General features: G+C 39.8%; 1 protein-coding gene across 15 annotated transcripts in view; it reads left to right on the top strand.

The window, feature by feature from the left end:
• The window catches only part of Mia2 (MIA SH3 domain ER export factor 2), a 70,886-nt gene that overhangs the window by 45,296 nt on the left and 4,073 nt on the right, over positions 1-21,517 (top strand). For 9 of the 15 annotated variants that reach the window (XM_075948363.1, XM_075948362.1, XM_075948361.1 and 6 more), the window contains 11 exons: positions 582-628; positions 1,684-1,774; positions 3,993-4,131; positions 4,975-5,076; positions 7,038-7,098; positions 7,572-7,607; positions 8,947-9,014; positions 10,269-10,351; positions 12,633-12,761; positions 16,083-16,238; positions 21,267-21,383. In XM_075948363.1, coding sequence (XP_075804478.1) covers positions 582-628; positions 1,684-1,774; positions 3,993-4,131; positions 4,975-5,076; positions 7,038-7,098; positions 7,572-7,607; positions 8,947-9,014; positions 10,269-10,351; positions 12,633-12,761; positions 16,083-16,238; positions 21,267-21,383 — 1,029 coding nt within the window. Of the gene's footprint in view, positions 1-581; positions 629-1,683; positions 1,775-3,992; positions 4,132-4,974; positions 5,077-7,037; positions 7,099-7,571; positions 7,608-8,946; positions 9,015-10,268; positions 10,352-12,632; positions 12,762-16,082; positions 16,239-21,266; positions 21,384-21,517 lie in introns of those variants that run through there. The other 6 variants (XM_075948366.1, XM_075948365.1, XM_075948364.1 and 3 more) reach the window with 2 other exon arrangements.

Here is a 21,517-nt window from a genome sequence, read left to right as displayed (position 1 = left end):
AGGTGGTGGGAGTGCATGGCATTTCAGGCGGATGGACAAACTGCTCCTAAAACAGAAAACGGGAACTGTTATATTTTTAGTTTTTCATTTTTCCTTTATCATATAAGAAATAGTTTTCTTTTAGAATTTATGCTTAATTTTGAGCCATGGTTCACTACTACTTTGGATGCTGTAATGCCATAAGCATCTAACATAGTTGAGTCTGTGGCCAGTGTTTAGATAGGACTATTCAGTTCTTGTTGGGACTCTGTAGTACTTTGATTGTTTTTAATGTTTAGTTTGCTGAGATTAGGTCACTCTACCTTATACGAATTATTAAATTTATTTTGATTACTGTTTTGGTGAGACAGTATCTCATCATAGCTCAAGCTGGCTCAAAATTCACTCTATAGTTCCCGTCTGACCTCAAACTCATGGTAATGCCCTTGTCTAGCTTTGGAGTATTGGGATTGAAGGCAAGAGGTGCTAAGCTCAGCTCCAAGTTGTTCACTGTGGCAAGAAGAGGGGTTATAAGACTAGCTGAGGAACTAATACATTTATTTTGATGTCCTCAATAATTATAGTTTTATTTTTCGCTGTAGGAATTCAGCTGAAGGGAGCTTTGGATGAGTTGATTAATGCTAGTAAGGTTTGTATTATTTTGTAAATATAAAGATGATGGGGAGGACCTACAGCAGGGATTAAATATGTCTGTCCTTAGTAACTAATTTAAAGATTGCTTTTATTGCTTCCTTAAAAGGTTATATGAGAAATGATTAGAATTTTCTATTTTTGGCTGACGAGAAGCCAAGGACAATGGCACTGGGTTTTGATCCTACTGCATGAACTGGCTTTGTGGGAGCCTAGCCTGTTTGGATGCTCACCTTCCTAGACCTGGATGGAGGGCGGAGACCTTGGACTTCCCACAGGGCAGGGAACTCTGACTGCTCTTCAGACTAGAGAGGGAGGGGGAGAGGAGTGGGGGAGCGGGAGAGCAGTGAGAGGAGGGGGAGGGAAATGGGAGGCGGGGAGGAGGCAGAATTTTTTCAATTAAAAAAAATAAATAAAAGAATTTTCTAACTTTTAGATTAATTTATTTTATCTGCATTGGTGTTTTGCCAGCATGTATGTCTGTGTGAGGGTGTCATAGTCTCTGAAACTGGAGTTACAGATAATTGTGAGCTACCTTGTGGGTGCTGGGAATTGAACCCAGGTCTTCTGGAAGAGCAGCCAGTGCCCTTAACCACTGAACTGTCTCTCCAACCCCTAGAGCTTTTTTTTTAATTGCTTTTTTCTGTTAACTTTAGAAATTCACATAATTATAGAATTTAGAAAAGTTTAAATTCTGCACTCATTCCTTCAGTTACAGATGCTTTAAAATGTTAACGTATTTATCTCATAGTTCCTCTGTGCAGTGTTTTCCTTCAGGTTTTATTATTTTCTTACCCCAATGGCTCTATATTCTATTTTTAGAAGTAGATAATAGCTCTGTTTTCTTCTGGTTTATTCCTTCTCCCTGTTCTTCCTAACCTGAGTGAGAAGTCCTGATAGTGTAGTGTGAAGGCCGCTTTAGCTCTGCACTACTGGCTGTGTGTTTAGCATGACATCATCAGAGGGAAAATAGCTGCAGGGCAGAGTGGGGCGGATTGGGAGATGTGTGTATCTTTTATAGCTGATTATTGCTTTTTTCTTCTTTCTTTAAAGTTGAATGTGTCTTTAAAAGCCTTGGAAGGAGAAAGAAACCAAATTTACACTCAATTATCTGAAGTAGAGAAAATAAAAAAGAATCTTACAGGTAAGGTTTTCTCAATGGCTTTTCTCCTTAAAGAGAATGAATTACTGAGAGTTTTGCTGTTGTTGGTAAAGGCATTTCCATTTCTCTTATGTTTATGAAATAGTTTTTAAGGCGTGTAGGACTGTGGATTATGATGCGTCTGAGTTAGGGTTTCTATGCTGTGAAGAGACACCATGACCATGGCAACTCTTATAAAGAAAACATTTAATTGGGGCTGGCTTACAGTTCCAAGTTTTGGTGCCAGTAAATAATGTGTATACATAATTTAAAGGAGTAGAGCATACTTGTTCCGAAATCAATCTTACAGCTGTCATTGTCATTATAGTGACACACAGGCAGACATGGTGCTGGAGAAAGAGCCATGAGTTCTACGTCTAGAACTGCAGGCAGCAGGAAGAGCCTCAGTGACAGCTCCCTCCAACAAAGTCACACCTCATAATAGTGCTGCTCCCTACGAGCCTATGGCGCCATTTTCATTCAAACCACCATGTAGTAGTATATGTTTGGTATAGTTTTAGATGATAAAAAGTATCAAATTTAAAATTTTCTTTACAGTTGTTTTTTTCATTTAAGAAATTGATTTTCAGTAGTGGCTGATGACCGAAATTCAGTGCCTAGTGGAAGGAGAGAACTGACCCCTGCTAGTTATGCTCTGACCTTTGCTTGCCTGAGCATGCAGGCTCATGAGTGTGCACACACACACACTAATTTTGAAAAGTTGTAAAGTAAAGTAAGACGGTAACTAGAGTGTATACAGATTATAGAACTCACGTTGGTAAGGCTTCTTTGTATTAAGTATTATTCAGTTACAGTAGAGCTTCTTATAGCCAGCATTGGTTTCTTTGCTAAATGACAGCATAGATGGACAATTTTTTTTCTGATGCACAATTTTGCAGAAAACCCCTATGTATGATTTTGTGCACATGTACCATTACTGTTAATGTATTTTCACACTGTTCTTTTGATATGTATGTTTAGTTAACCGGCATTTTAGAATAATTGCATACCATTACATATAATTACTAAACTTTTCCATGTTGGTTATGATTTCCTAGTGTATCTTGTCTTGTGTTAGATTGACTCACATATGTTTTGGGATGCTTTAGAGGAGGTCAGAGTTGAGGTTCCCTTCTTGGTCCCTTAATATTAGCACTGTTTAGTGTTATAGTAATTATAATGAAAGAGAAATGAGATTTTAAAAAACAGTGGTGTGCTGGTTTATACAGAATTCACAATTACCTAGAATTGTTCATTTCCATTTGTGTATGTGTGTGTGATCATCTGTGTTCAGGGTTTTCTTCAGTTGCTTTTCACCTTGTTGGTTGAGAAAGGGTCTCACTAAACCTGGAGCATGTTGCTTTGGCTAGAACAGCTGCCCAGTGAGTCCCAGGAATCCTACTTTTGCTTTCTCAGCACTGTAACAGGGCTTACATTTATTCGTTACCTGTATTTTATGTGAGTGCTGGAGACCCGAACTCAGGTCCTCATGTTTGTATGGCCAATGCCTTACTGACTGAGCCATCTCCCCATTTTTGTGGGTGATTAAGTAGTTGAGCAGTTGAAATAAAGTTAAAGTCATTATTCTTTCCAGTCTCTATCTTGTTTGAGCCATTGTCTCTCACTGAGCTAGAAGATGAGCAACTGTTATCTGCCAGCTTATGTAAGGTTTTGGCTTAAACAGAAGACTGGGTTACTATGGTACTGGAGACTAAACCCAGGGCTTTGTGTGTTCCAATGAATGCTCTGCCACTCGGCTCTGTCCACCAGCCTGAACATCAAGTTCCCAAGTGACTTCTCATTAGGTTGTAAGACATTTAGCATGTGAAATAGGGAATGCTGAGTTGGAAATACCTGCCTTTGAAACTCATCCCCATAGCCTTCCTTCAGCGCTATTACCTCCAAGGTTGGAAATTAGATGCTAGCATTAGATTGTTGAAGGTTTAGGAGATCCTCATATTAATAATATTAACAATTTAAAATAGCATATGTTAAAATAGTGAAAAGCAATTCTCAGTTAAAATAGTGAAAAGCAATTAGGCAAACAAAATATGTCACAAGTTCTGTTGTTGCTGGAAAAAGTTTAGTTTGCTATTATCTGTAGTAATTGTCTACAGTTGTATCACCTTGGGCATGTCCTATCTTGTCTGTCTTTAATAGGTTTTATTTTTATGAAAATTCCTTTAGTTTTGTACCTTTATGACTTCAAACATTTCTCTAGAGCGTATCAGAAGTCTGGAGTCTGAGAATGCATCTCTGGAGTCAGAAGGCATGCAGTTGGAAAACGAGAAGCAGAAGCTTCAGCACAAACTCAAAGTGTTGACTGAACTGTACCAAGAAAACGAAATGAAGCTTCACAGGTGAGACGTGTTCAGTGACTCCATCAGGTGACACGGAAAGTGGCTTTACAGTCTGTTACATGTTCAGGGCCTACATGTAATCATTGGACCTTATCAATTCGATTGCATCATTCACTTTTAAGAATGTTCTTTCAGGGGGCTGGAGAGATGGCTCAGTGGTTAAGAGCACTGACTGTTCTTCCAGAGGTCCTGAGTTCAATTCCCAGCAACCACATGGTGGCTCACAACCATCTGTAATGAGATCTGGTGCCCTCTTCTGGCCTGTAGGCATAGATGAAGGCTGAATACTGTGTACATAATAAATAAATCTTTAAAAAAAAAAAAAAAGAATGTTCTTTCATCTTGAAGCCTGTTTTTCTTCCTGGAAGAAAATGTAAATGATGTTGGAGTTTCCAAGCTATCTCGCAGATTCCTTAATTCCTTAATGTCTTCTAAGCATTTATCAAATTAACACCTTAAACTAATGCTGACAAGCTGGGTCAAGGAATCTGAGAGATGTCTTTGGATGGAACCGCCTGGCATATGTAAAACTGATTCCTTTCTCTTCCACAAGTCAGACTTGCTCAGTGCTTCTTGTTCTAGATAGGAAACGGCAGGATCCTGTGCCTTGAGCGCAGGGCAGCTGCTCTCATCATCCATTGCCTCTTGTGCGGCCTATGTTTGTCTCACCAGCAAAGCTTGTCGACCCTCTGAACCTTTAATCTGTTGGCATTTACCCTCCGTCTGTGCAGTGGTGTGTGCGAATTCCTTTGTGGGCCTGCACCGGTTCTGATGTGTTTTTAAAAGTGTAGTTGATTATAGTTATTATATACTTTAAGAGAAATAAAATATTTTTGTTTTAAGGAAATTGACAGTAGAGGAAAATTACCGATTACAGAAAGAGGAAAAACTTTCCATAGTAGATGAGAAGATCAGCCATGCGAACCAGGAGCTGGAGACCTACAGGTATGAAGTTCTCTTTCTTGTGGGATGCTCAGCAGCAGGAAACAGTAACAAAATGGCATTTGTTTCTGTGTTTGTTTTGAGACAAGGTTACTTTCTGTATCCCTGACTGACCTGGAACTCACTATGTAAACCAGGCTGGCCTTGAACTCAGAGATTCACCTGCCTGTGTGTTGGAACTGAAGGTGTGTGCCTCTACCACCCAGTGGATTGGCTTATTTTTATTTCATTACTTTGCATTTGAATTTCTTGGTATTTTGCAGATATTCAGAAAATATAAAAAGGAAAACGTTTTCTTTTCAAGGACTATATATATATATATATATATATATATATATATATATATATATATACTTTAAATATATATATTTAAAATATAGACATAGCCGGGCGATGGTGGCGCACGCCTTTAATCCCAGCACTCGGGAGGCAGAGGCAGGCGGATCTCTGTGAGTTCGAGACCAGCCTGGTCTACAGTGCTAGTTCCAGGACAGGCTCCAAAGCCACAGAGAAACCGTGTCTCGAAAAAACCAAAATAAATAAATAAATAAATCAAATATAACCATATTTTATGTTAATGTTAACAAGCTTGTAAATATGAATGCTATGTGGTAGCACTGGGAGGTGGAACAGAATGATCACAAGATCAGGGCCAACCTTGGCTAAGAGTGAGTTTGAAGTCAGCTTGGACTACATGAGACCCTGTCTCAAAGAAGGAAATGGAGAGAGCAGTTTAATTAAAGCTTATTCATTGGGCTTTGTTCAAATGGGGAAGAATGAACACAGTATCAATATTCAGTAAGTGTGCCACTAAGTGAACAAGGCACACTTAGCATTTAGTAAATGCTAGCTATGGTTTTTTTGTTCAGTCTGTAAGCAGAGACCACATTCATTTCCCAGCTGCCCAGATCTGAATATTCATGCAGAAATTATATTAATTATAACACTGTTTGGCCAGCTGTTCAGGCATATTCCTAGCTAGCTCTTACATCTTAAGTTAACCCATTTCTAATCTGTATTTTACCACGAGACTTGTGGTTTACCATTAAGGTTCTAGTCTTTCTCCTTCAGCAGCTACATGGCGTCTCCCTGACTCCACTTTCTTTCTCCCTGCATTCAGTTCAGTTTTCTTGCCTACCTATATTCTGCCCTGCCATAGGCCAAAGCAGCTTCTTTATTAACTAATGGTAATAAAACATATTCATAGCATACAGAGGGGCATCCTGCATCCAGTCCTCAGTGGATATAAGGAGGCACTAGAATGTCTGTTAAAAAGAAGCACACTGCAGCAGTTTGTCATAGAACATGTCTTTACCTAGGGAAGAATAAACTTGCATCTTGTCTAAAAGGAAACATTGCTTTCTTTGTCTCATAAAGACAGTTAGTTATGTTTCCACCTTTTAAGAGTTCCTCTTCTGTGCCAGGCAGTGATGGCACATGCCTTTATCCCAGCACTTGGGAGGATTTCTGTGAGTTCGAGACCAGCCTGGTATACAGAATGAGTTCCAGGACAGCCAGGACTACGCAAAGAAACTCTGTCTTGAAAAACAAAAAAAAGTAAAAGAGTTTCTTCCTTGGGACTCTGTCAAGATTACAGGATCTGAGTTAATCTTGTGGGATTTCTTGTCCTGAAAATGAAAACCTGAAGATCAGGCATGGTGGCATTGCCCGTGACTCCTTCACTTAGGATGGAGAGATAGGAAGATTATAACTGGGGTCGAGGCCAGGCTGGCTGAAGCCTTGAGGATTATATAAGTCCTTTGTGATGCTGTTTGAGCCCCACTCAAAGCAGTACTGCTCACAAGGGTTAGCTGAGGTTAGAATTAGGGGAGGGAAAGATGCTTTTTAAAATCTGTCAGCGTCGGCAGATGAGTCTCAGGGTTATACTTAAGGTAGAACACTCTGTTTGTATTCTTGTAGCCATGTGCTCTCATTCCTTATGTGTTACCACTTGTTCCCTATAGACAGCGCGCCAAGGATCTCGAAGAAGAGATGGAGAAAACAGTCCACTCTCTTCAAGGACAGGTACGTGTGACCGCTGTGCACACAGCAAGAGCATTCTGACCCTAGAGTGGCTGCAGGACTGTAGCTTCCGTCCCTTCTGAGGTGTTTCGGAAACCTGTGAAAGATGCTGAAATCCAAAAATGCCAAGACTTTCCTTTCTTTGGGAATGAGGATTACGTAGCCCAGATAATGCCTGTCACCACTGCAGTCCCATGTTGTGCTTGTTATCTGTTCCTTGGAAACTCTCATAGCTGATCATCACGTGAGGTTTGTTGGCATTAAAGAAATTTCCATTCAGTTTTTGTTTAACAGTTGAGTAGAGCAGATCATACGTATACGTGAAAGTATGCTTTCAAAATGCTTGTTCTGCTTCAGAGATTCCTGGGCAGTTTGAGTTTATGGTTTGTGCCCTAAATATTAGTGGTGGGAATGAATGTTTTTATTTAGGAATAATTTTAATAATTTTATTTAGGAATAAATTTAATATTTTTTAGGTTATTTCTCATGAGAAGAAAGCACATGATAATTGGGTAAGTTTTAAGTTCTCCTAAAGCCCTTTTGTCAAATTCCATTCAGGAAATATACTACTCATTGTAGATTAGATAAAAATATAGGTAGTATTTAAAAAATAATCACTCTATTGATTTTATTAATTTTATCAGTGATGAAATCATGTTACAAATAGTCAGAGATCCATCTGCCTCTGCCTCCTGAGTGCTGGGAGTAAAGGTGTGCACCACCACTACCTGGCCAAAAAAAATCTTTTTTGATAGTACTAAAATATATTTAGGCTATGTTTTCTGTGAATGCTTAGTTTATTCATTGGCTAAAATAAATTCTCGTGTGTCTCACAGTTTTAAGTGAAAGCAAATTTGAAAGTTGAGTTCCTTTGATTTGTAAATAGTTATAGAATGTTAGTTCTTGTCTACCTAGTAGTTGTTCCTTTGATTTGTAAATGGTTGTACAATGTTAGTCTTTGTCTACCTGTGTATGGTAAGCTCACTTCCTGCATTTGATCTATCTAATGTTTCATATATGCTGCATCTAATCTGTGGAGTCCACAGAATGGCTGTGAAGCATGTACAGCACCATATGTTTTGCCTTTGTTAGTGATTATTTGGGAACATTGCATGTTCTTGGTATTTATTATAACTAAGCTGGGCATGGTGCTCACGCTCCTAACAAATGTACACACCACAAACACGTGCACTCACAGTCACATGTGTGCATACACATTAAAACTACGTAGTGTTTGCACATTGTTTTTTTAAGATTTATTTATTATGTATACAACATTCTGCCTCCATGTATGCCCGCATGCCAGAGGAGGGCGCCAGATCTCATTACAGATGGCTGTGAACCACCATGTGGTTGCCAGGAATTGAACTCAGGACCTCTGGAAGAGCAGCCAGTGCTCTTAACCACTGAGCCATCTCTCCAGCCCTGCACATTGTTTTATACTTAATAGATGTGTAAGATTCACCGACTGTATTTAAGTTATTAAAAATATGAACTATACTGGCACCCTGTGAAGCTGTTTTAGACTTTTGTGGTTTCCCAGAATTCTGGGCACAGTGACCATCCATTTCCATTGCCGTCATGCCTCTTAGGATTGGATATTTACATCACCAAATAACTTTAGGCCCAGACTTTGCATTTTAGTAGCAATCTACATTAGCAAGTGCCAATTAAACCCAAGCTTTATGTTCATTCCCTTTTTGAATAATTCTCTCAATTTAAAGTGTTTTATATCGACTCATGTCTGTTTTTGGTTGTGATATTACATGCCGTCATGCTGATATTTGTGCTGCTCTTGTATTTAAGTTTAACTATATAGATATAGTTTCAAAATGTATTATTTTCTTCAAGCTGGCAGCTCGAACTTTTGAAAGAAATCTCAATGACTTAAGGAAAGAAAATGCTTTTAATAGACAAAAGTAAGTATTCATGGGGATACTTTAAAAACTTCAAAGAATTTCTTCATTATGTAATGCTTGTATAAGGTTAAATTTTAAAAGGTTTGTGGTAAATCTACATAATCTGCTATGAAATGTTGGTTTTAGCAGGTTTGAAGTTTTTGGGTTTTTTTAATATTTATTTATTATGCATACAATATTCTGTCTGTGTGTATGTCTGCAGACCGGAAGAGGGCATCAGATCTCATTACAGATGGTTGTGAGGCACCATGTGGTTGCCGGGAATTGAACTCAGGACCTTTGGAAGAGCAGGCAATGCTCTTAACCTCTGAGCCATCTCTCCAGCCCCAGTTTTTTTGTTTGTTTGTTTGAAATACTTACCTTAGGCTACTACAGGGACACCTTAAAGAAGCTTTTACAAGTTACACTGTAAAAAGTGTCACTTAAAAAAAATTAAACCAGTATGAGTGGAGAAAAAACACAAAGGCATTCTTTCTGACACAGTGATGCTTAGAGTATCTGTGTTCTTGTCACTAGGTAGAGAAAGTGTTTACTGTCCCAGCACTAGTTTGTTGTTGGGTGTTGCTGTGCAGTAATAAAGTGAAAGAAAGAATAAAAGTGTACAGTAAAACGGAAGAGTAAATGGTTTTATGTGCGGTGGTAGCATCTCGTAGACTGTTACCCTTGCTTGCCAAACTCTGCTTTTAGCATCATTAAAAGCCAGTTTCTGTCTTGCAACTCGAAGCTCAGAAATTCAAGTCAGATAGTTGTTTGAATCGGGACTAAATCATTTTTGTTTAAAAATGTAACATTTAAAGATACAAAGTTTAGAGATAAGGTAGTCATATCAGCTAATGGGATTTCCAGTTTTACAAGGGGAAGTATAGGTAACTCAGAGCAGTTCTGTGCTGTAGCCTGGCCTTTTCACTTAGCAGTCACATCCCTGCCTCAGGTTCCGTTGTTATAAAGTGACACATTTGCACTAGTTTATTTTGGCTGTTCTACTTCAGAAATGTGGACTCGGAGAGACAGCACCCATCAAAGTCTTGATTTAGAGACATGCAATTTTAAACATCAGTACCTCTAATGAGAAGCCGGTCTCCCCAAGGAGGTGTGGGAACCGTGGAAAGGTATCTGGGCAGACCAGTAGGTAGGCCTTTCTCTCTTTACCAGTTGTAGAGCTTGTGAGAGGAGCTACTTTGGAAGTGGCCTTTGCTTAAAATGTGGTGTTTCCTTCGGGTGAGTAACGTAGCAATGTTTGTTCTTTGTTTGCAGATTAACTGAGACAGAATTTAAACTTGAACTTTTAGAAAAAGATCCTTATGCACTTGATGTTCCAAATACAGCATTTGGCAGAGGTAGTCTTTTTTTTAACCCTTGTTTAAAATACATATTGTATATCCATATATATTATGTATATAGTTTACTTTAGTGTAAGTTAACATTATCAACTACGATATTTTGGATTTTGTAGTGAAGATTCTGTTTGAAACTGTTTCATTAACTCTGGGCTTGGGTTTCTGGGTTTTGTTTTTCTAGCAGTAATGAAAATGATTGGTATCTCCTTTCTCATTGAAATGCCATGGCAGGTATTTAGTGCTGTCAGCTCCTTGAGCTGCCCAATGCTCTTAATAAGGTACCGGTAGCTGACTCTGGGAGAGTGAATGGGAAGTACTTAAGCGGAATCGCAGTGACTATTTACTTATTAACAATACTTTGAAATTTGCTTGAATAAGTGAGAATTAACATAACACGGCTACTCAAATTCTTAGTTAGGACAGACGTAGTTCGCAGCTGATGATTCTAATCGTCCCAGGGAGGTTAGCCCTCAAAGGTGCAGTTAGCCCTCTGCAGACTCATTACTGAACATTTTAATGTTCTCCAAACAGCTAAACATTTTCAGAGTGATGTTAGTTGAAGTGGAATTAAGGTACTGTAGTTATGAAATGAAATCTTGGTAGGTAGAATCTATCTTTAATAACCTCTGGAATTCAGGAAATTATTTTTGAGAGTCAACTTTCATTAAATGTAAATGTGTCTTACATTTTAAAATATCAGATCCTTGACTTCAATCAAGTAGTAGCAAAGCTTGAAGTGTGCCAGGTATATAGGCAGAATTTTTGTTTAAATTCAAATCAGGATTCTATGGGAGGGTAAACCATGCTTTAATCTTTTTGTAAACCCTTTGGGTGTGACAGGTACACACTTTATAAGACTTACTCAAATGTGAATTCCCTGGTGTTTAAGTTCTTTCTTGATGCTGAATTTTTACCTTTGGAAGCGTAGTCGCAATTCGAGAATGATTACGTTTGTAAAATGGCAGGGCTCTTGGTTATCTGGATTACAGACAAATTTATTGGATGAGTGATAATATCTGAGACTTGAACTTGTAAAATTCAAAAGTAATTTCTGATTCTTCAGAGTATTTTATGTATTTACTTCCTTTTCAAAATCTGACTTTTAGCTGGGCAGTGGTAGTGCACACCTTTAATCCCAGCACTCGGTGGCAGAGGCAGGCAGATCTTGCCTGCCTACAGAGCAAGTCTGCCTACAGAGCAAGTTCCAGGAGAGCCAAGACTATATAAAGAGAAACTTTGTTCCAAAAAAAACCAAAAAAAAAAAAAAAAAGACTTAATGAAACATTTCATGGTTGAACATGAACTGTCTGACTCTGATTTGAATCAAGCTTCCATGTTGTAAACCTTCCTGGTTGAAATAGCGGGAAGTATGCGGTCACCAAATTCTCACATCATCTGTGCATAGTGGCAGACACCTTTAATCCTAGTCTGAGTCAAGGACAGGCTAATCGTTGTGAGTTTAAAGACCAGTCAGGTATACATATCCAGTTGAGGCCAGCTAGTGCTATATGATACCGTTTCAAAAAACAAAATAAAACAGCAACATAAAAAATGAGCAAACGAAAAAAGGAAGCCAACTTCATGCTCCCTAAATCTTTCAGTAACTCCTAAGCATCGCCAGCATCCTTTGTTTAGCTTGTGTGGTTACTTACAGTAACTAATGGTTTTGTTTTGTTTGTGGTTCTTTTGTTTGTTGATTGGTTTTTATATACAACATGTCTTGACTTGTGTTTATTTAACCACTTAAAATTTTTCTAGAGCTTGTAGCCTGCCCTTAGCATTGCACAGATAAAATTAAGTGACATTTAACACAGACCTTACTACCTTCATGTTTTAAAAAATCAGAACTCTCTCAGGGCTGAAGAGGTGGATCAGCTGTTAAGAGCACATACTGCTCTTGCAGAGGACCCTCAGCATCCATATTGAGTAGCTCATGATTCCTGTAATCTTCAGCTCTAGGGAATCCAATGCCTCTGGCCTTTTAGGCCATTGCTGCTTGCTTACATGTAAAAACCCCACACATAGACACACATAAATGAAGTAAAATCTTAAAAAAAGTCAGAACACTGTATACAGGTGTAAAGCCGACAGAATTCAAGGTATTCATATATACAACTGTATGATTTTAATTGACTAAATGTCTATTTAAATCTGTGTAGTCTTGAGGGCACAGACGAGACAAGCTGACATAGGATGACCCGATGACAGCTGTTGAATGGATTCTGACTTTATGGTACAGCTCACTTGTATGCATTGACATCTGCTGTTTTAATTATTCCAGAGCACTCCCCATTTGGTCCCTCACCATTGGGCCGACCTTCATCTGAAACGAGAGCTTTTCTCTCTCCTCCAACGTTGTTGGAGGGTCCACTCAGACTCTCACCTTCACTTCCTGGGGGAGGAGGAAGAGGTATATGGTTTAAACCTTTTTATTACTCTAAATTTCTTCCTTCCTTTACATTTTCATCTCAACTTACCTTTAAAATAATCTGTGACTAGACATTTGGGAAGTACAAGCGTTCCTTGCACTTATCATAGATTTTATTTTTTTAACTGGGTAAAGAATCTTGGGCCAGATATGGTGGCTCACACCTTTAATTTCAGCAGTCGGGAGGCAGAAGCAGGAGGACCTCTGTGAGTTTGAGGCCAGCCTGGTCTTCATAGTGAGTTCTAGGCCATTCAGAGCTGCATAGTAAGATTCTGCCTCAAAAACAAAGAAAAACTCTCCACAGTACACTCTTCTGATGTTTTTCTCTTGTGTACAGGTTAAGGCAGGTGGCTATCCCAGTTCTGAAAACTCAGAAATCCTGAGTGCTCTGAATGGCAGACACTTTGGCTGTAACACTCAAAAAGTTGTGAATTTTGAAGCATTTCATATTGCAGATTTTGGATTCTTGATGTTCCATCCTTAAGGTCTATAAGCATGTGTGCGCATGTGCACACGTGCACACACACATTTAAAATTACAAACACTTATGGCACCGTGTATTTCCAGTAAGGAGTACTCAGCCTATATTGGATAATGAGGAATCAATGTTTATGTTTCAAAATTATATTATACTACATAAAACCTTTTAAAGAATATGTAAGATAGAGCAGTATAACCAGCATAAAATGCATTTTGATGAAATAGGATCAGACTGTAGACTTTTATATGTATATATTTAATTCAGTAACTTTTTAAAAAAAATAGTAAATCATAACATGAAAGTCCCTATCCCCCCTTTTTAATCATGAAGGTCAGAGTGCTCTTCTAGGCGGAGTTTACATGGGGCCTTTTCAGGAATCCTAACTCTTGCTGACGCTTTGAGATACTATGCCGGGGTTGCCTGCATTGCTCCCGTACTTACCTTGCTGTTTCTGTATTTCCGTAGCTGTATTAAGTACAGGACCTGCTAATGAAATGTCTAACCATTTATGTAAGCGATATAACAAACTAAATGTGTGTCAGGAACAAGTGAGACTCAAAAAACCCCAGCAAACTAGGGCTGGCTGGATGGCTCAGCCGTGAAGAGTGCTGACTGCTCTTCCAGAGGACCCAGGTTCGACTCCCAGCACTCACATGGCAGCTCACAGCTGTCTGTAACTCCAGTTCCAGGGGTCTTGAAATTTCCCGTGGCAAAACATTAATGCACATAAAAGCTAAAAAAAAAATGTTAAAAATAAAACAAAAACCCCAGCAAAATAAACCAAACATCAATATTTTACACTTGAGTCTACTTACTCTAGAGTCTCTCAGGCAAACTGTGTTCTTCAGCTAAACCTAAGGCCATTGTAAATCATCTAAAATTCTGTTCTGGGGGGCTGGAGAGATGGCTCAGAGGTTAAGAGCATTGCCTGCTCTTCCAAAGGTCCTGAGTTCAATTCCTGGCAACCACATGGTGGCTCACAACCATCTGTAATGGGGTCTGGTGCCCTCTTCTGGCCTGCAGGCATACACACAGACAGAATATTGTATACATAATAAATAAATATTTAAAAAAAATAAATAAATAAAATTCTGTTCTTTGTGAGAATATCAGGTTCCCAGGTGCCCAGTACTAGGTCCTGAGGTGGAGGGGAGCTCAGTCTGTTTCCTCTTGTTATCTTCTTGTCCTCGTTTGCTCCATGCGGAACTGTGTCCACACCTGCCAGCCTGCTTCACCTCAGAAAGAGCTTTGCTTGTGTTGGTTTTGAACTAGAAAGTTATGGGGAAAGTAACTATGCCAGACACGGAGTCCTAGGGGGTTGTATGGAACACTCCAGAAAGGGTTAAGTGTTTAAATTTACATGTCTGCTTAAGATTTGGGCTTAGTGCTATCAGCCAATCCCCTTGCCACCACCTTTTACACTTGGACTTATAGTAAGAAATGTATGTCATATCATGTTACATACCAATATAAATGCAATTACGGCCAGCCACAAGTATTTGCCATTGCGCTTTGTGATTTCTGATTCTGTACATTTTTTATCACATTTCATTAAAGGAAGAATGTTCATTAAGACAAAGTCAATTTTGCACAGCACACATGGGTAGTAGCTATCCATAGCTGAACACAGTACCTTAGAAATAGTGTTTATTTGGCTAAGCAAACTCACTGGAACTTGAATTGCATAAGTCAAGGATTGCTTGTAGTCCAATGAATGTCTGAAATTATCACAGAAATTACCTTTCCTTTCTCCTTTCCTGTTTATGTACTTTCCTCTTCTCTTTAATTGCTTTTAAGTGACAGTGTGTTCAGATTATTTGCAAGGTTGTTTCCTGTCTATTAAAAAGCTACAGAAATTCTTGGTAAGTTACCAACAGATCTAAAAGCTTTATTGGGACCAAGTTTCCTATGAGCAGTGAAAGGGCAGAGCGGCTCCTTCTCCTTCCTCTTATTATCTTGAAATTTGAAAGCTTGAATAATATTGTGTAGGAGGAAAGAAATTTATTTTTATTGAGTGAATTGTAAACATCTAGTTCTTAAACCCTGTGAGCGTTCGTGTTTTCAGGCTTGCACGTCCACCTGCTAGTCCCTCGGCTGCCTGTGTCTTTGGTCCTGGTGGCAAGTGATGAGGAGAATGTTTGACTCTCTCACGAAGGCCTGTGGACTCCTGAGCATTCTCCCTTCCCAGCCTTCTTCTCATGAACTGATGCGGAGGAAAGATGTGGGGATTTACCAGAATATATAATCATTGTTATTACTACATTCATAGAGTTCTTGTTGTCTGGAGCTACTTGATTAGTAGTAGGTCGTTGATACAGTAGTGCAGCCTCCATGATGATTGGCAGAAATCATGCCTAAGCAACAAAAACCTTATCTTTTATTTATCTTATAGTTTTGTTTAGTATAAGTCTTTACAGTTTTCTTTCTTCTATACCGTGTTTTTCTGACTTAGTATTTATTAGCTATAATTATAGCTGTAATTATAAAATAATGATTGTGGTAATCCTTAAGGATGGATTTATAGGCAAGTGTTGTTGGATATTTATTTATTTTGTGCTGTGGGTTGATCTCAGAGCCATCTGTTAATTAAGCAAATACTCTAATCTCTAATCTATTTTTCTAGCCTGCAAGCAAGTATTTGTTTATACACATTGCAAAATTATTTCCCACTTCTTGGAAATGGTTTTGATAGAATCATAATCAAATGTATTTCAGGGAAGCTTTGTTTGAATTTGTATTAACTTTTGAAAAAGCATTGATTTTGACAGTGGTCTTTTGTGACACTTTTTGAGATAATACAGATCTGGGTTTTCTTTAATTAGGCTCACGAGGCCCTGAGAATTTTCTGGACCATCAGATGAATATTGAAAGAGGAGATTCAAACTATGACAGGGTATATGATGCCCCCAGAGCACCTTCTGACAGTTCCCTGTCACCTCCGTGGGAACACGGCCGAAGGGTGATGGCCCCTCCACCAGGTGTGTGAAGACAACGTCACTGTTCAAAATTGCAAAACATCTTGTGTTTGGGATACAGTGATGGAAAGAGGACCATATGTGTTCTCTATTGTAAAAATTGTGATACTGTTTAGAAAAAAGAGTATTATGAGGTGACTGTTCACATTATAGGAAGTTTTCCCAATTGTTATTACTGCTTCTACAAATAATACATGCTTATTTTTGAAAATCTGAACAATGTAGGGATGTAGAACTACAGCAGTAAAAATTTCCATTGTCATCTTAGCAAGCATTTCTTACCCAGAATTTAATTACGCATCTTTTGAGGGGTTAAAAAAATGTGTGTGTTTACAAATATAATTGTTAAAATTCTTTGTCACTGCTGCTTGAACTCTGAACAATCCTCCTGCATCCTGAGCAGGTTCTTCCACCTTTCTTGAGACTGCCCAGCTCATCCTCCCTGGAGTGACCATGTTTCTGGCTGGCAGGTGTCTCCTACTTGGGAGTGCGGGGAATGTAGAGGTGCGGGACCTGCCTTCTACTTTCTAAATTTCCCAGGTGTGGCTTGCCTGTAGAGAGATGTCCTAGTTGGGGTTTCTATTGCCGTGAAGAGATACCATGACCACGGCATCTCTTATAAAGGAAAAGATTTAATTGGGGCTGGCTTAGTTTCAGAGCTTTAGTTCATCCTTTATGTGGCAGGAAGTGTGGTGGCATGCAGGTAGACAGGGTGTTGGAGAAGGAGGTGAGAGTTTTATATCTTGATCTGCAGGCAACAGGAGACTGTGTGCCACACTGGGAGTAGCTTGAGCATAGGAGAGAGACCTCAAAGCTCCCTCCCACCATGACACCAACAAGGCCATGCATCCTAAAAGCGCCACTCCCTATGGCCAAGCATTCAAATATATGAGTCTCTGGGGGCCATTCCTATCCAAACCACCACAGGAGGATGTGTCTGTGGATGCCAGGTATAGTCCCGGAGCTTCAGGTTCTCAGACTGCAGCCGCGTACAGCAAGCTGTGCGCACCAGGGGCCGATTTTCTCCCACTCAGGTCCTGAGCTGAGCCTCTTGCTGCATGTGCTGTCAAGCTTGTCACAGCTGTTTCCTGAGGTTTTCTCACACTGGTTGTGGCTGGTTGAATTTAGAATACAACTACTGCTTTTTTTATTTATGCTTCTTTCATAAATTACATACCAATTACAGTTTCCCCTGCTTGCTCTCCTCCCAGATCCTTCATACCTTTCCTCTTCCCCAGATCCATTCCTCCTCCATTCAGAAAAGGGCAGGCCTCCCAGGGCTATCAACCAAACAGGGAATATAAATTACACTAAGATTAGGCACCCCCCCCCCCCCCCATATTAAGGCTGGTCAAGGCCACCCAGTAGGAAGAAAAGGGTCCCAAAAGTAGACGAAAGAGTCAGAGACATCCCACTCCCACTGTTAAGAGTTCCACAAGAACATACAGGCTTCCTGATCGTCCATTCAGTCTCTGTGAGCCCCTGTGAGCCCTGGTTAGTTGATTCTGTGAGTTTGTGTGTGATGTCCTTGACCCTTCTGGCTCCTACATTCCTTCCTTCCCTCCCCTCTTCCGCAGAATTTCCGAGCTCCACCTACTGTTTGGCTGTAGGTCTCTGCATCTGCTCCCATAGGTTGCTGGGTGAAGCCTCTCTGATGATGACTATGCTATGCTCTAGTCTATGAGTACAGCAGAATATCATTAGGAATCATTTCATTGACTTTTTTCCTGCTGGTTGTGTTTGATTCTATCCTAGGTACTATCGTAGATCTCTGGGCTATCCAGCCTCTGGATCCTGGCTCTCCAGATAGTGTCAGGGGTGGTCCCTCTTCTGCCATGGGTCTCAAGCTGGACCAGTCATTGGTTGGTGTGTCTCTCTCTTTTAGATTTATTTTTATTTGCATTGGCATTTTGCCTGCATGTATGTCTGTTGAGGATGCCAGTCCCCTTGAACTGGAATTCAGACAGTTAATGAGCTGCCATGTGGGTGCTGGGAATTGAACCCAGGTCCTCTGGAAGAGTAGTCAGTGCTCATAACTACTGAGCCATCTCTCCAGCCCCATTTGGTTGGTGTCTTAGTTTATTATTATAATTCTGTAGTACAGCTTGAAATCAGGGGTGGTGATACCTCCGGAGATTCTTTTACTGTACAGGATTGCTTTAGCTACCCTGAGTCTTTTGTTTTTCCATGTGAAATTGAGTATTGTTCTTTCAAGGTCTATAAAGAATTGTATTAGGATTTTGATGAAGATTTCATTGAATCTGTAAATTACTGTTAGTAAGATGACCATTTTTACATTAATCCTACTGATCATGAGCATGGGAGATGTTACTGTCTTCTGGTATCTTCTCAGTTTCTTCAAAGACTTGAAATTCTTGTCATACACGTCTTTCGCTTCCTTGGCTAGAGTTACTCCAAGATATGTTACATTATTTGTGGCTACTGTGAAGGGTGTTATTTCCCTGATTTCTTTCTCAGCCCATTTTTTGTTCGTATATAAGAGGGTTATTGATTTCTTTTTTTTATTTCATTCTTTTTTTCTTTTGAGTTAATCTTGTATCCATCCACTTTATTTAAGGTGTTTATTAGCTGTAGGAGTTTCCTGGTAGAATTTTTGATACTTTGACTTTTTCTTTTCCAATTTGTATTTCCTTGATTTCCTTTAATTGTCTTATTGCTCTATCTAGAACTTCAGGTACAATATTGACTAGATATGCAGAAAGTGGACAGCCTTGTCTTGTGGTGATAGAAATCAGTGAATATAATGTGACATTTAATAGTCAATGGTCTCGTCACAGAAGCACCTCAGATAAACTCTAGTCGGGCATTCACAGGGAAGGGACAGTTGTGCCAGGCCCCTTTTAATGGTGACATGTTCTCAAAAACAAACAAACAAAAAGAAAACCAAAACCACCAACCACATGGTCAGTGAGATGGCTCAGGAAGAAAGGACACTTGCATTGGTTCAGTCTTCAGAACCCACATGGTGGGAGGAAAAGCTGACTCCTGAAGGCCATCTTTTGAACCTGCTCATTTATGCCATGGCATATGCACACACATACACACTATATTTACTGATTTCTGTAGAGCCATTCCACGCTGACAGCATGCATTGCACTGCTTAGCTCCTGCTGTCTGTTAGGCCCTGGATCTAAGGAACAGCTTACTTTTTGACAGTGGAGGGCAAAATGTATACGTTTTGTGAAAGAATAAACTCTGAGTTTCTGATATTTTGGTGAACATTAGAAGCAAAATACTAATGGGGCATCTTGAGACCTGGTTAAGGATGAGTTTCTCCATTTCATCCTTATGTTTAATTAATCCCACGTTTGAAGAAAAAGGGGGCAGTCTGTTTTAGATAGAAGGCTTTCTCTTAACCCTCTGCTATACGGGACTAGTTCTGGTCCTTTGAGACAGCTCTTTGCTAAGATCTGAAAGGTGGTTAAATGAGCCTTCCATTCCGAAGTTTTGGAACTTTCCTTAGTCACGTCCTTCCTCCTGGGAGCTCATTAGATGTCCTTCTGTTTCTTCTAGGTGGTTTCCTTGGCTTTGTGGAGGAGAGATGTTTCAGGGGACTCCCATGAGCTTAAATCAGATGAGGAGAGACAGCCATTACTGAGTTCACGAGAGTTCACCTAGTGAGGCCATGAAGGCAATTTAGCACTGTTTGCTGCTGTCTGTAGTAGGGCAGTAAGGTTACTGTTGATGTGACAAAACACCATGACCAAGAGCAACTTGTTAAGGAAAGGATTTATTTGACTTATACTTCGACATTGTAGTCCATCACTGAAGAAAGTTGGGATAGGAATTCAAGCAGTGCAGGGACCTGGAGAGGGGCTGATCAGAGGCCATGGAGGAGGGCTGCTTACTGGCTTGCTCCCCATGGCTTGCTCAGCTTGCTTTCTTATCGGACCCAAGACTACCAGCCCAAGGATAGCACCATCCACCAGGGGCTGCTCCCCCCCCCCCCCAACTAATCACTAATTAAGAAATGCCTTCAGCCCGATCTTTTGAAGGTGTTTTCTCAATTGAGGTTCCTTCCTATCTAGCTCTGTCAGGTTTGCATAAAACTACCAAGATATGCATCGGAAGCCACACAGTTCACCCTCTTTGTCTCTCTTTGGAGTTAATCTGTTCATGCTATACCTCATAAAGTCTGACATCACCACTTCGTTAAGTTCCACAAAGAATTACGAGTCCTCATTTTGTTATTCTAAATGAGGGTGGCTGCAGAAGCCTTAGCTTTCGAGTTCGCGTCCAAACCTGTGTTTGTGCTGCGGTCCTTCATCTGAGCCGAGCCTTAGCTTCCTGTTGAGCCGGATCTTTCCTTCAGTGTGGACTAAACCCCAAATTCTGAAGCTACAGAAAATCCGACCACACATGGTTTCTGGCTTACTCTCTGCCATGGTGAGAGATGTAATTGTTGGCCAGATTTTCTGCTCTGCTTTTCCTTCTTGCTGGCAGGCTCTTCTCAGCATTTTCCCTGACATGTTGATGTGGTTTCCTTTAGGTGCTGTTATTAATTTGAAGGTGAAATGAACTTAACTGAATTCTGTTTTCACATATCCTAAGGTGTCTTGTTTTTGCATTCTATCTGTAGATTTAGCTTATATCTATGCTGTAATCGAAGCTTTCAAATTCTTTTTTTTTTTTTTTTGGTTTTTCGAGACAGGGTTTCTCTGTGGTTTTGGAGCCTGTCCTGGAACTAGCTCTTGCAGACCAGGCTGGTCTCGAACTCACAGAGATCCGCCTGCCTCTGCTTCCCGAGTGCTGGGATTAAAGGCGTGCGCCACCACCGCCCGGCGAAGCTTTCAAATTCTGATGCATCAAAGTATGCTTGCTGTTTAATACAAACGCAAAGTAATTAACTTTTCTCAAATTGTTGACTAGTGCCTACCAATACCAAAGACAAAACATAGGTCACAGGTTTTGTCTTTAATTTTTGGATTCAGAGAAATGCTTAAGTCAGTATAAGCACAAGTAAACTAGATTTATGTTTACCATAATGAAAATATCCTAAAAATTTTCTAGGTCAACCATATTCTGATCCATCTTTACAAAAGCAAGATAGATTTTATTCTAATTCCGGTAGACTCTCTGGACCAGCAGAACTCAGAAGTTATAATATGCCTTCTTTGGATAAAATGGGTAAGAAAAAAAATGTGTGTGTGTGCGCACACACACGCGTGCGTTTGAACATACATGTGCCTGTGATTAAATAGTTGTGATAGTGTAGAGAATTGGGAATTGAAAAAAGGCTAATATAATTGCTATTCCAGATT

The sequence above is a fragment of the Microtus pennsylvanicus genome, chromosome 14, assembly GCF_037038515.1.
Source record: "Microtus pennsylvanicus isolate mMicPen1 chromosome 14, mMicPen1.hap1, whole genome shotgun sequence".
NCBI lineage: Eukaryota > Metazoa > Chordata > Mammalia > Rodentia > Cricetidae > Microtus > Microtus pennsylvanicus.
This window is presented reverse-complemented; position numbering and strand designations above follow the sequence as displayed.